General features: G+C 49.0%; 5 protein-coding genes across 5 annotated transcripts; all 5 read left to right on the top strand.

The window, feature by feature from the left end:
• Positions 1 to 304: 304 nt before the first annotated feature.
• TEOVI_000374100 (katanin, putative) lies at positions 305 to 2,347 on the top strand (the record flags this gene model as incomplete). Its single annotated transcript, XM_067226604.1, has 1 exon — positions 305 to 2,347. The coding sequence occupies one exon, from the start codon at positions 305 to 307 to the stop codon at positions 2,345 to 2,347; it is 2,043 nt and encodes a 680-aa protein (XP_067082705.1).
• A 567-nt stretch (positions 2,348 to 2,914) lies between these two features.
• TEOVI_000374000 (Programmed cell death protein 2, C-terminal putative domain containing protein, putative) lies at positions 2,915 to 3,952 on the top strand (the record flags this gene model as incomplete). The annotated part of the gene is made up of 1 exon (XM_067226603.1): positions 2,915 to 3,952. The coding sequence occupies one exon, from the start codon at positions 2,915 to 2,917 to the stop codon at positions 3,950 to 3,952; it is 1,038 nt and encodes a 345-aa protein (XP_067082704.1).
• Positions 3,953 to 4,266: 314 nt separating this feature from the next.
• TEOVI_000373900 (uncharacterized protein) lies at positions 4,267 to 6,420 on the top strand (the record flags this gene model as incomplete). The annotated part of the gene is made up of 1 exon (XM_067226602.1): positions 4,267 to 6,420. The coding sequence occupies one exon, from the start codon at positions 4,267 to 4,269 to the stop codon at positions 6,418 to 6,420; it is 2,154 nt and encodes a 717-aa protein (XP_067082703.1).
• A 1,016-nt stretch (positions 6,421 to 7,436) lies between these two features.
• Positions 7,437 to 8,882, top strand: TEOVI_000373800 (uncharacterized protein; the record flags this gene model as incomplete). The annotated part of the gene is made up of 1 exon (XM_067226601.1): positions 7,437 to 8,882. One exon carries the CDS (start codon positions 7,437 to 7,439, stop codon positions 8,880 to 8,882), a length of 1,446 nt encoding a protein of 481 aa, XP_067082702.1.
• A 521-nt stretch (positions 8,883 to 9,403) lies between these two features.
• Positions 9,404 to 14,647, top strand: TEOVI_000373700 (intraflagellar transport protein 172; the record flags this gene model as incomplete). Its single annotated transcript, XM_067226600.1, has 1 exon — positions 9,404 to 14,647. One exon carries the CDS (start codon positions 9,404 to 9,406, stop codon positions 14,645 to 14,647), a length of 5,244 nt encoding a protein of 1,747 aa, XP_067082701.1.
• Between the last annotated feature and the right edge of the window lie 34 nt (positions 14,648 to 14,681).

Genomic DNA, 14,681 nt, shown 5'->3' with positions numbered 1-14,681 from the left:
ATTTTTGAACTACTTTAATTATTGTTATTTTGGAACGTATTGGTTGCTCACTTTGTCTTGTCCCCAGTCCTTCGAATTGTTTTTTGCCGATTCAGGAGGGAAGGCAGTTATTTATTGTTAGTTTGTTATTCCAGTTTTAAAGAGTTCCATTTGCTTTATCTGCATTTTGGTAACTTGTAAAGGGAGAACTGTAGTATATATATACATAAAGCGCCCGTAGAGTTACGGCAATCTGATTGCTTTTGCCCACGAAAAGTTTGTTATTGTGGTGCTGATAAACTGCGGCTGCAAAGGGTTTTTACCAATGGACGACGACGTGGGGCTTCAAAAGGCAATTTACTCCTCTCTTCAAAGCAAACGGACCCAAGATGCGTTTAACCGATTTTCTAGAAATGCTCCAAGTCATGGAACGGTTCGAAGTTTTCCCCGCAACGGTAAGCGCAATGCCCTGTTGCGTGAGGGTATCATGCCCACAGTACCACGGTCCCAACAAGTCAGGAGCACCACTGGTTGGACATTTTCTCAGTTTGGCGACTACACGGACCGACCCCCTTGGGTAAACCCGCTGGACGAAGAATCTTGTATTCCGAATATGCCGGTGCGTCTCCAACAACCCAGCGATCGTGTACCTGGATGGACTTTGATGTGCTCAGGTGGCCGCATTCAGAGGCAAAATGCAATGGGATCGAACATACTTTTTATATGTGAAGAAGTCCACTATGCTCAGAACACGAAAATTCACTGCAATGATCTGTTGGCGCTTCGAACGGTAGCGCCTCTTCCACAGGGCAAAAACATCGCTTGCTTTACTGCGCAAATCCAAAGCTTGGTAAGTCAAGGACGGTATGCAATGTTTGGTATGGGAATAACTCCCAGGGCGGGAGACGAGAGACAGGGGTTTTGTGTGGCTTTGGTCCATTATGATTCCTCTGGTGGTATTTTTCTTTCGGTGGAAAAGTGGCGAATGACGGAGCAAGACACGTTTGAGCGACTTGAACTATTGGAACCCATGAAGACCCTCCGGTTGATCAGAGAGCGCGTAACCATAACGTTGCTGGTATCATCTGAGCATTTTAGTTTATCAATCAACGGTGAGGTTGTCTGCCCAACCCTCCACGCTCCTGGAGTTCGGTTGGGTGAATCGCTTCCCATACTTCTTGCGACGGGTGGAAAGATATCGGTGAGAGAGGTTGCCGTAGTAGAAGGACACAAACCCCCGGCAAACAAACTGTACGGTAGGCCACCACCGTTTACTTTGTCTCCCAAGAAGAGTGACACAAACAAGAAGGGTATCCCAATAGTGGAAGAGGAGCCCCTTTGCTCCAGTGGAAAGGCAGCGTTTCCTGACAAGGTTTCTAATCGTAAGGGGAAAGTGGCTGATAAGGCAGTACCAAAAGATAAGGTGTTGAACTCAGTTGCACCCTGTGCTCCTCCAGGTATTGCTCCTGAATTACTTGAACGCATTGAAGCAGAGATAATTGAACGGTCTCCCAACGTCGAGTGGGATGACATAGCCGGCATCCCCGAAGCTAAGCGTTTACTGAAGGAAGCCATAATATTACCACTGTTGGTACCGGAGCTCTTCACTGGGGTTGTGCAACCTTGGAAGGGTGTCCTATTGTTTGGTCCTCCTGGGACAGGGAAAACGATGCTTGCTCGAGCTGTGGCTACAAGCGCCAAAACGACCTTCTTCAACATCAGCGCCTCGTCCCTTATTAGCAAGTATTTTGGCGAGAGCGAGAAGATTGTGCGGTCACTGTTCCATCTTGCGCGCCATTACGCACCATCAACAATATTTTTTGATGAAGTTGACGCTTTAATGTCTGCTCGAGGTGGAAACGAACATGAAGCGAGCCGACGTATTAAGAGTGAGATGCTTCAGCAATTTGATGGATTGTGCACTGAAAATGATAAACGCGTGCTGGTTCTCGCAACTACAAATCGTCCATGGGATTTGGATGAGGCCATGCGCCGCAGGCTGGAAAAGCGCATTTATATACCTCTTCCGGATAAAGCTGGACGACTGAGTTTACTCAAGAAACAAACAGCTACTTTGTCTTTGGACCCCTCTGTTGATCTGGAGGAGATATCCGATAAAAGAACGGAAGGATTTAGCGGAGCAGACATGAACCTAGTTGTTCGTGACGCCGCAATGATGCCAATGCGAAGGTTAATCGCGGACAGATCACCGGCAGAGATCGCTGCGATGAAGGAGGGAGGCAAGATGATTGTTTCCCCAGTTACAATGAATGACTTTGAGGATGCTCTGAAGAAAATCCAACCTTCTGTTTCACAGAGCTCAATCAAACAGTTTGAAAAGTGGGCGGAAGAGCTGGGGTCAGTGTGATTACCTATCTTATCTTGTTTATGACGAATGTATGTGTCGGTAAGCTACATTTTCGGATATTTAGCAAATTTGTCTTCGATTTATAATTTTTTTGCCGTCAATATATATTTCCGTGGTATTATGTCTTACAATGTGCTTCTACCACCTTTTGCTACAGTTTGATTTTGTAATTGTCGGATGGTTACATGGTCTTCTGTGGTTCTTCCGCCCTCTCCCCCGTACGGGACTAATCTCCTCCAGAGGTATCGTTGTTGTTAGTGTCATATTTGTGCCCCCTACTGTTTTTCTTAACAGTTTGTCGTTGTAAGAGGTATCAGGTACGAAAAACGAAGGGAAGAAAAAAGTGAATCACGTGCTTGTATTTTCGTTGGCACTGGATGGAAGAATTACAGTCATCGATCTGTATTACGGTTTTTTTCTAAAAAAAAACCGTAACATTCCCCGTTTTACCTAATGATTTTTTTCTTTTTTAAACTGGATAGTGGTAGTGTAATATTTTCCGTGTTTGTTTTCCCTTGCCCCTCATATATCTCCACTGGTAGCGTCGTTAGGCTCTTGTGAAGCGGTATGCGAGAGGTATTGCTTGGTGTTTTTGATGGCTACATGCCTCTGGAGAGGAATAAACTTACTTCAGAAACGAAAATAGGTGGTTCCCCGACATATCGACCTTCACTTTCTGAATCTCAACTGGTGACAATACGCGAGTGGACCACTTGTGGTGTATGTGGGCGTCACATGTTCCTCGTCCTCCAGGCCTTCAGCCCTTTGCCTCAATCTTCTGCTGGACATCACCGAATGATATACGTGTTTTGTTGTAACTCTGATGCATGCTCTCGTCAGCCTTCAAGCAGTTGGTGCGCGTTCACTCTACAGGCGGAGAACATGGATGAAGAGGCGCTCGACGATATCCAGTCGGAGGAAGCTGCGCGCTCGGATCCTGTTATGGCATCGGAGTTACCCCCCAGTACATTTCCTCCGTGCTATGTGGCTATTGATAGCGAACCAAGAAAAGAAATTGTAGTCCCGACAGATCTTGAAGCAGAGATGATCCGTGCAGCCCAAGAGAACGCTAAGAACCCGGATATAACCGAAAATGACATAAAGGAATTGGAACAAACAATTGATCTAAAGGACAAACCTGCTGATTACGAATTTGATAAATTCCGGAGGAGGGTGGCGAGAGAGCCAAGTCAGGTTATCCGTTATTATGAACGGTTCCCCACGGAATCTTGTGGAGTTACCTTAGTGTCAGCAGTTGCGCCACCTCTCTTTATGCGACCGAGTAGGGTTAAGGAAATCATCCGGATACCACCGTGTAGAGATTGTGGGGCCGCTCTAATTCACGAACTGCAGATAATGCCAACTAGTGTGTACTATCTTCGTGTTCGAGACTATATAGCTTCGGGGTCACCGTCGGGAGACGAAGGTGTCGATTGGGGTACGGTAACGGTCTTCGTCTGTTCAAAGGATTGCTCGAAAGACCGCTCTGGGTCATCACTCCGAAAAGAATTTGTTTTTGTCGAAAAAGCTCCCGAACAACAAGACGAACTCGAAAATTTGGACGGTCGAGTGGATTTGCGCACCTTTATGACAGGAAGGACGTAGAAAGGGGGACAAATTCATTTTTCTTTTTTGTGTGTGTCCATGTGTGACTGCTTATCCACTCTCGTTGACACGGGTTGTAAGGAAAGCAGCTCAGGCCTTCAGAGGGGGGAAATCGGCGCTACCGTTTCACCGACCTTTGGTACCTCATTACAGAGAAAATTAATTTTGGAGTCAGCCTTCTTTTTCCTCACCGTACTCCTTTTGAATTTGGTTACTGCTGCAACCCACACATGCTCGTATGAATCACTGCTGTCTATTAGTATTCTCAGGTCAACCTTTTTTTTCTCTTTTTTCTTTTCGTCGACTACCAGTGGATGGCTTCCCACAGTAGAGGATGTACGGAAGCCACTCCACTTAGCGCAGTAGTTGAAGGAAGGGACTTGCGCTCGCGAAGGAGCCATACGAACCTTCGGGGCTCGAGCATGACATCCATTTCGGAGGCCAGTCGCTCATGTCTTTGTACCAGTAGCCGCAACGATGCTGGAGAAAGGACGCTCAGAGCTCGTAGTGTGACTGAACCAACAAATTTGAGGCCTCATTCACTCCGAAGGGGAACTTCGGTGACTATTTATGAAGACAGTTGTGTTAGGCGTGCCGCTATTATAAGACGCTTAGAAAAGATGCGGCCCGAAAGGAAACTTTCCAGCGCAGCATCAGAACCCGTTTACACGAATGGTGCTAGGTCATCGGTGTTAACATGTACACGACATGGGCATTCGAAGGAGTACCCTCCAGTACGGCCAAAAAGTGCGAGTTGTTCGGTTAGACAGTCCCAAAGATGCTCTAGCGTTACAGGCACATGTGCCAGTGCGCGTAGTGATGCGGAAAAATACACACGCAAAGGGAGATTGTCAGCACCACCGTTCCAAACTGGGCTTCCGCGCGCGGAGCAGGCTAAACCAGAACGTAATTCGTTCTCCTTCGCTCCTGGTAGAGTGGAAAGGAGTAGGTGTCGTGTCAGGGAGAGATGCGAGCAGTGGTTTACCGGAGGCGAGCATCTGAACGCGGCGCTGATATCCCTTTTTGTCGCCTGCGGGGCTTCTGAACAAGGGGGCTTGGGATTAACGCTGTTTATGAAAGACTTTAGTCAGACTTGCGAGGCTCATCAGCCTGTATTACCCCCAAAACGTATTGTTTTGAACGCCATATCTTCGATGAAGTCCGTCTGCATCATTCAACCGAGCACTGGCAAACCGGGGGGAATCAACTTTTGTCTTGCTCTTCCGGATTTTTTTGCTTTGTTGACGAAGGAGCTACGAGGTTTCACATCGGCGAAAGTACAGGGGAGCTTCCCACCAACACGTGAGCCCCCTGCAGTCTGTATCGTCCTAGCTGCGTTGGTTCCAGAGGCATTGGAGAGGGTTTTTAATGCCGAAGTCGTTGAATACTTTCGTAATCCTTTAACTATTGCTTATGCGTTGGAGAAACTGGAATCCCAATACGAGAATCAAGTATCGACAGTCTCGGATGCAGTCCGTGACAAAGCTTCGATCACAATCTCTTCGTTGCCGCAAGAGCGAGTGCAACACAGAAGAGATGTGGGACGTTCAGCTTGCGTCTCCGGGTCACCTTCCCCCGTGGGTGGAGAAGCATCTTACCCTTCTATTAGTGAGATTACGTTCAGCGGCGATAAAAGCCTTGCCGAAGCACCTTACACTGGGACCAATTCTACATTGTCGGAAGTGGGACGCAAAGCTCAACCTGTTCCCCGTTATATGAAACCGAGGCTTCTTGACGAAATTTCGACCTCGATAATTGCAAGGGCTAAGGCCAGGAAGTTGATGGATAGGTTGCGCAAGAGCGCCATTCCAATAAACCGCCATGTTTGCTTTGCACGTATTTTCTATTCCCAGCAAGCGAAGGCTGGTGTGGTGAGTGCTAATGATGACTGTTGCTTAGCTTTCACTGACAGTGATGATAGTGACAGCGAGGCGCTTGTGCAACTACAACCCGATCCTCCACAGGGGCGATTGCGACCGACGAATATCCTTAAGTGGCCGTTGTACGACGAGTATGCGAGGGGGTTTTCCGGCATAAACAAACACCGCAAACCTCGAAGGGGGTTGTTTGAGGAGCAGCAAGGTCAATTCGCGCAGCTAAAGGTTTGTAGCGACCCACCAATTTCTCAACCGGGTTCTGTCGCCATGTCGAGCAGCCGCACGTTCGAAATTCCGGAGCCGCTGTCATGTTTCTCCTTGAGCACATCTTTGTCAACTAGTTCGGAGCTCACAGCAAACGATTCATCTCCATTAGTTGCGACCATGACAACGTACCAGCGTCGGATGTCGAAGCTCCTTGACCGGTGCAGTTCGCAGTCAGAGTTCTCGCTGGCTGATCTCTCTGCTGTTCGTTTCGGTATGTACGGTGCAACAAGAAGGAGGCTATACTCCGCTTCAACCGGCGGTACTGCCGCAGGCGTGAATGATAAGAAGACAACGAGAGGTAAGAGTCGGACCCGGAAGAAATAATATACTCACTTGTGTGTTCGTTGTTTGGGAGCATCCCCGCGGGTCATGGTCATAGCGCGTATCTCTTCAGTATGGTGGTTGCCTCCTGCACCACGAGTGAGGCGAAGATATACACGCATATATATATATATATATATATTTAGATACAAGTTAAACTGTATAGACTCGACGCGGGGTGAATCACAAAGTGTGATGAAGTACCTTGGTCATTTGGAGGGAATTGTGCACACACGGCCGTTTCGGTTAGGTGTGCATGTCGCAGTGCGTTAACTTGTCTCGTGCCGGCTACTAGGGGGTGTCGCATGGAATAAGCTTCTTATTTCATGCTCGAATAAAGCGTGAGCTATGTTATTCCCTTTGTGCTAGCTATCGCTGGTGCCGATTCGTTAGAGGGTTCGTTTTTGCTCGCTACCCTCGAACACGTAGATTTTGGCACTTGTGCCGGTGGGAAAACGGGAGTGAAGGTCTGCAGCGACATGCCAGATCTGGCGTTGCACATCAAATTGCGTTAATTGTGGTTTGTTATCCCTATTTTCCCCCCCCCTTGTATTGTACCGTTAAAAAATTAGCTTGATTCTTACCCCCGAATTGCCAGAGTACCTCCTCCCGTTGCTTCCATCTTCTACATATATATATATTCCTTTGTGGCGGTTTAATATCTTTACACCACCGCACATATACCTCTGCTCCCTACAAAAAGAAATTGCCTGTTGTCGAGGGAAAAAGCGGTAAAAAGTACTACATCGAAAATGGCATGGGAATGAGGTTTTAGTTAGATGGATTAAGCGGTAAAAAACGGTGGTTGGTTGTGACAACGACTATATGACGTTCTTGTTGCAAGACGTGGATATGGGAAAGCATTCAGGGAGGGGGGAGTGTGTCGAAGAGCCTCTGGTTTGTTGTTGCCTTGGGTGTTGTTTACGTTACCCCTTTTCCCTATGCATTTGCCAAACGTTATACAACCCTTCGCATACGGTAGACATAAGGAAGACCGACGGTGATTGTAGTTTATTGTCATGCCCCTGACCTGTCTTGGGCCCAGCAAAGTTGTCCCTGGGGCTACAGGCGTCTTCCTCACTTGCGCTCTTAAAAAGTTCACTCCGGTGGAAATAGCGCCAACGGTTGGAGCTACTTCTCCTCCGTACCTGTGTAATCTTATTAGTGCACCCAGACGCACGATATCACTGAGGCGGTTTCTTGCCCTGCGACACCAGTTTAGCAGTGGGATGTGCTTCAATATCGCCACGTTGCGTGGTTGGTATTTACTCGCACCCAGCACTCACGCACCGCTCTCTGATCCTTCCGGACTGAGGGCATGGATGCAGCGGCACCACCATCGCTACACTCACGTGTGTTCTACGGGGAATGGTTCCGGTTCTTTGGGTCTGCGATATGAGGGTGAAGAACAGGGCGTTTTCACTGCTTCTGGCGGCGACTGTAATCCTGCTGACTTTGAAGATGAAGAAGACGAAACTGTTGTGGAAGACAAAGGGGATGCAATGCAGTCTTCTGCAGCCGCATCTCCTGGTCGCAGTACTTCAGCGGGGGCTGTGTCACCGCTCTGCATCCAAGAAGAGCATTTATTTGAGATTAATGACGGAATACTTTGGGAAATGCCTCCAAATGATGACTTGGCGAGCCCTACCTACTGGAGAAGGCACAGGGAACGTATGCAAGTGTACGAGGATACGAGCGTAGGCGTTGAGCAAGCGGAGTTGATTGGGTCTGATGCCACTGGCGGGAGTTCCCATGAATCAGTTGTTGCCGTAGAGAAGGAACAGTACACGGGACAGTTGAGACTGGTCCGCGCCCTGACATGCAAGGCTAACGTCCGCCTCACTGTTGACGATAACACACAACTCTTGGTTCTGATGCCTGTCGTTGATCTTAAGGAGGGCGATGAGCTGTTACTTCATTACGGCCGCGAGTGGTGGTCTCATAGACTCCTTTCTACGTTATTTATGTCTGTGCAGGACAAAGAGATATCTGACGTTCGGTGGGTCGAGTCACTATTTGCGAAACCTACAGATGTCCATAGGCCGTTCCCTTTGCTTTGTCGGGCATTCGCAGGGAAGAGGAAGAGGAGGTTGGTGGGACGTGAGAGGGACGCTGGGAGAGAGGGGAGAACATCGACTGAATGCAGCAATTCCGAAGGAACAGGGAATGATGCCAAGGTGGTTTTGTACAATATCGCAACCAAGAAGAAGGCGACGGACTCAGAGGCACTTATTTTTGCCGTACGGAGAAGTTGTGTTGATAGGAATTTCTTCACAAGTCTGGTTGGGGGGAGTGAACGAGGTGCGTTTAATGCTTCTCGCTGCGATGATGAAGTTCCCATCAGCCGCGTGCGGCGTGTTCTTTTGCAATCACTACGCCAGGGTGGAGGAACGGTGGGTGAGGGACCGGCCAAAGATTCGTTAGACGAAGGCGAAACCCAGGATGACGGATCCTTTTGTTTTTAAAGGGAAATGTGTAACGGGAAACGTGAGGTTACTTGCTTCGTACGCGGCGTACGTGGCCAGTTGTCAATTCATGATTGTTTAGCGCAGTGTCATATTCTTTTGATCTATGACACTTTAAGTGTATGGGGTGCATGGCGCGTATCTGTTGCCCTTAACAGCTACTTAAGATTTTTAAACTCTTCACTTCATTGGCTGTGGTGGATTCTAAAACTGTGTATCCTCACCATCGTTTCGTTCGCTTGTTTTATACATGTTTTCCCCTTGTTTATCGGGGAGTTTTAGTTGCGTGTTACTCTCCGGGCACTGAAAGGGAGCGTACACGCCCATACACACACAAAGCAAGCAACACAAAAAGGGGTACAAGTGAAAAAGGAATAGAAATAATTTAGAACCTGTTAAAAAGCAAAAGTACTGTGGTAGCTGAAGCGCATATATACCAAGGGGTTACTTTTGCCCACAGGAAGGGGTAAGGGAAGGAATCTCAAAACATCTGTTGTGGTTAACTCTTGCTACTGTCTACCATGCAGGTAAAACACTACAAGACGCTCATGGCGTGCCAGCAGGGGATCGCCCGGACGCAAGCTATCTGCTGGTCGCCTAATAATAAGCGTCTCGCTGTTGCTGACAACAATCGTGTCGTCAATTTGTATGATGAACATGGGGAACGTCGGGATAAATTTCCCACAAAGGCTGCCGATGGTAAGAATGGAAAAGCCTTTGTTATTGAAGGAATGGCGTTCTCACCTGACAGCTCCAAAATCGCCATTGGGCAATCTGATGGGATCGTTGCTATCTACCGGGTGGGCATTGAGTGGGGTGAGAAGAAGGCCATCTGCAGTAAGTTCCCACAGAACAGTCCGGTGACCTGCCTGTGTTGGCCAGAGACCTCACAGGGCGTGGAGCTTGTTGTCTTCGGAACTCTAGATGGAAAGGTGAAGGTTGGCATCTTAAAGGCAAACAAATCTCAGGCTCTTTACGCTCATGAACATGCGGTTGTGTCGATTGCGAGCAGCCCTGACGGAAATAAGGTAATTTCGGGTCATCTCGACGGTGCTGTTTATCAATACACCTTTGAGTCCGAGGATGCGGGCGGAGGCTCAGGGTCAAAGAAGCTCTTCAATCACGGACATCCCCCGTATGTCTTGTTATGGGGAGAGAATATCTGTGCTGCAGGGCAGAACTCTTTTGTTACTTTTTACGATCGTAGTGGTCAAAAAGTGCAAAGCTTTGACTACAAGGCGGAGGACGAGGGAGAATTTACTGTCGGCAGCTTTAATCCCAGCGGTCACGCGATTGTCCTGGCCAGTCGCGAGCAGTTGCGACTCTTTGACTTTAATCTGCGGTCTCGCAAGTGGGAAGAAGGTGCAGTGATACGTGTGCCCAACTCATGCAGTTTCTCTGCTATATCATGGAAGTACGATGGAAGTCGTTTTGTGACAGGGTCTTTGGCTGGAGCAGTTGATATGTTTGACGTATGTCTCAAGCGCTATCGCCTCCGTGGTGCTTTTGAATTCACATATGTTAGTCATAACCAGGTCATCGTGAAGCGGCTGGCCACAGGGACGCGCATCGTACTTCGCTCCAGCCTTGGGTATGAAGTACAGTGTGTAAATGTTCACCAGGACCGATATCTAGTGGCTCATACCTCCACGACCCTTCTTGTTGGTGACCTCATTTCGTGCAAACTCTCAGAGGTTCCGTGGCAGCTGTCCGGACGCGAAAAATTTGTATTTGACAACCCACAAGTTTGTATGGTCTTTGCTGCAGGTGAGTTATGCTTGATCGAATATGGTAAGAATGAGATCCTTGGTACATGCCGCACGGAAGAAAGAAATGCACATCGAATTTCGGTTCGGGTGCATGACCCATCTATCACCAGCGAAGGTGAAGGACAACAAGGTCGTAAATTCATTGCTTACCTCATCGACAGACAAACAGCGCAAATCGATGACCTGTCCAGTGGTACTGCGGTTGCACGGCTTTCCCACCAATGCCGCATCGACTGGCTTGAGCTCAATTACCGCGCTAACAAACTATTGTTCCGCGATAAACAGCACCAGTTGTTCCTGTACGACCTGGAAGAACAAAATCGCACAACGCTGTTGAACTATTGCACTTATGTGCAGTGGGTACCTGGAAGCGATGTGGTAGTCGCACAGAATCGTGTGGAACTGTGCGTCTGGTACAGTATCAACTCTCCGGACCGCGTGGCTGTCGTCCCTATTAAGGGCGAAGTGGAGGGTATCGAGCGCGGAAACGGCAAGACGGAAGTGATTGTTGATGAAGGCGTCAACACAGTTGCATATGGTCTCGACGAGGCACTCATTGAGTTTGGAACCGCGATGGAGGATCACGATTACATCAAGGCATGTGACTTGCTTGATCAAATTGCGCTCACTCCCGAAACGGAAGCAATGTGGGCTAACCTTGCTTCACTTGCACTGCAGGAATTGAAACTTCCCATTGCCCAGCGCTGTTACGCTGCATTAGGAGACATGGCGAAGGTTAATTCCCTGAATCAAATCAATGAACTAGCGGTGTCTGAAGCACGGTCTAGTGGAGGGGCGACGGATGGATATGACCATTACGCCGTGCGCGCCGAGCTGTCGATGCTGAACAAGGACTACAAACAAGCTGAGCAACTCTACCTTGAGAATGCTAAGATCGAAGATGCTATGGCAATGTGGGAGGAGCTGAACCGGTTTGATGAAAGTATCAGCATTGCAGAGGCCCGCGGCTGGCCAGACCTCGCTAATAAGCGTACCCGCTATTACAATTGGCTCGTGGAAACTGGCCAGTTTGAAAAGGCTGGTGAGCAGAAGGAACGTGAGGGTAAGCATAACGATGCTATCAACTTATACTTGCGCGGCGGTACCCCGGCCCGAGCGGCTAACGTCATATCTGCGAATAACATGAAACCAGAGTCGCAGTTACTGGAGGCCATCGCGGCCTCCTTGTTTAAGGCTCAAGTGTTTGAAAAGGCCGGCGATTTCTTTGAGAAACTCAAGATGAACGACCGCGCTATTCAAGCATACAAAAAGGGACATGTCTACAGTCGTGCTGTGGAGTTTGCTAAGCGCGCTGTTCCTGATCGAGTGGTTGCACTAGAAGAGGAGTGGGGTGATTACCTTGTCTCACAGAAGCACGTAGATCAAGCAATAAACCACTACATCGAAGCGAAAAAATACGACAAAGCAGTGAAGGCGGCCATTGACTCAAGGCAGTGGAGTAAGGCCGCGCACATTCTTGAGAGCCAAACGGTGGGTAGCGACAACGATGAGACCGTCAAAGGTTTCTATAAGAATATAGCCCGCCACTACGAAGAATTGCATCAATATGGCGAAGCCGAGAAATTCTACATCAAGGCTAATGCGATCAACGAGGCGGTGGACATGTACAGCCGTGCAGGAATGGCCGACCACATGTATCGTGTGGCACAACGGCACCTCTCGCAGCAGCAGTTGGTCGCACTCTTTGTTGACCAAGCTAAGCGTTTGGAAACTAAGGGTGATTACGCCGGTGCAGAGCGCATCTACGTGAAGGTGAACGAACCGGATCAGGCCATTGTTATGTACAAGAAGGCGCGCGATTACACAAATATGATTCGCCTCGTTCAGGCGTACCGCCCCGATTTTCTGTCTAAGACGCACCTTTCGCTGGCCGCTCAATTCGAGAAGGAGAGTAACTACAAGATGGCTGAAACACATTATGTGGCCGGTAAAGACTGGGGTCGGGCAGTTAATATGTACCGAGATCATGAGATGTGGGAGGATGCTGTTCGTGTAGCGAAGGTGCACGGTGGAGCAAACGCGGCGAAGCAAGTGGTTCTCTCTCGTGCCATGGTTGTGGAAGCAGAGGACGGCGTACGGCTACTCATGAAGTTTTCATTTATTAACCCAGGTATAGAGGCCGCACTGGAGGCACAAAAGTTCGACCTGGCACTGCAATGGGCTCAACTGGCACAACCTGCTAAATTGCCTTATGTGTACCTCAAATATGCTATGTACTACGAGGATCAGGGTGACTTCCGCATGGCCGAAGAGGCGTTTTTGAAGTCTGGAAAACCGCGCGAGGCCATTGATATGTACCTGCACCAGCACGAGTTCGAAAATGCGATGAGAGTGGCGGAAGGCTACGACCAGACAGCCATTCCTTCCATTCTTCAGGCTCAGGGACGGGCATGCTTTCAGAAAAGTAACTACCGTGAAGCGGAAAGCTTTTTCATTCGTGCGAATGCCCCCGAGCCGCTGTTGAAGCTATACATGGAGAATCGTATGTATACGGATGCCCAGCGCGTGGCGAAGGAATACTATCCAGACATGCTGGGTGAGATTGCAAAGCGTATTGCACTGCAGTCAAGTGATCCCCAGAAGGCTGGCGCAGTCTTGGAGGAGCATGGTGAGTATCAAATGGCAGTCGAAACGTACCTCGGTGCTACGGCAGAGCAGGTGCAAAATCCCAACGTTCTGGCCAATCTTTGGGTGAGGGCTGTGAAGGTGGCCCAGAAACATGACCGTAATATGCTCAAGAATGTCTTGCGCGTCGCCACTGGTAAGTTGAAGGAAGCGCAGAGATATGTGGAGGCAGGTAAGTGTCTGGAGGACTGCGAGGATTACAAGGGCGCAATTAACATGTATGTGGAAGGTAAAAAGTTTGACCTCGCGGAGTACCTGGCCAAACATATTAGCCCTGAACTTGAAGATTATGTCAAACGTGCCATAGTACAGAACAGTATTGAAGGTGGCGGCATGAAGGATGCCAAAATGGTTGAGGAGATCGATCCTGAGGCTGCATTCAAGGCATACATTGCGAATAATGATTGGGAGAATGCTCTTCGCATGGCAAAGCAGCGGCCACCCGAAGAAATGAAATATGTGGCTGGCCTGAAGATGAAGTATCATGCGAACAAGGGTGAGCTAGGTGCTGCGCTTGGGGTAGTGGAGGAGCTTCCGCTTGACCCAGGTGACTTCCGCTTTTACGAGACATGGCTCGAGATGGCGGATCGTATACTGGCACAGCTGCCTCTGCGGCCTGACAGTGATTTGAAACTTGAGCGATTTCACACATGTTTCTCCGATGTCGTGGAAAGCATGTCGAGATCGGGGCAAAAGCAAGAGGATGTCGCCAAAGCAAACGCCTTCGCACATATCATACACATCTACTACATGTCCGCGCGCATGCGGGAGCTTTCGCTTGACGACTATGCCCTTAAACTGATGCTTGGTCTCCCTCGGTGGATTCCTCACATCGCACCCGAGAAGGCGTTCTATGACGCCGGGATGGCAGCAAGGAATTCCGGCCAAGATGCCATCGCCTTCTTGTATCTCAATCGTTTCCTTGATATCTCCGAAAAAATTGAGGATGGTGCGGTTGATAGTAGCGCCATAGACAACGGCGACTTCGACTGCACAGATTTCCCGAAGAAGTATCCAATGCCGAAAAGTTCCAGTGTGGAGAAGACATCGGAAGAAGAGGTCAATAGATGGGTTCTTGCCATCTCCATCGACAATAGTTTAGATCCCCATCTTCCTACAGTAACAGATCCGCAAGGCCAAGTGGAAATGTTTGAGGGTTCTTTGCAGTCGCCAGCTGGGGTCACTTACCCCGAATGCGCCGTCACGGGGTATCCGATTGTTGGCGGTGGTGTCGTCAAGTGCCGCAACTGCCAACGACCAGCCAACCAGGATGACTGGACCCGGTACATAACTCTGGCTAAAGCTTGCCCGTGGTGCGGTGCGGCTGATTCTCCCGTCTTCGGGATTTAGGGGTGCCATGTTTGCAGTAGCTAAACCACGCCTG

This window comes from Trypanosoma equiperdum, assembly GCF_001457755.1.
Source record: "Trypanosoma equiperdum strain OVI genome assembly, contig: ctg_803, whole genome shotgun sequence".
Taxonomy (NCBI): domain Eukaryota; phylum Euglenozoa; class Kinetoplastea; order Trypanosomatida; family Trypanosomatidae; genus Trypanosoma; species Trypanosoma equiperdum.
Note: the sequence above shows the minus strand (reverse complement) of the source record. Positions and strands in the feature narration are given on the sequence as shown.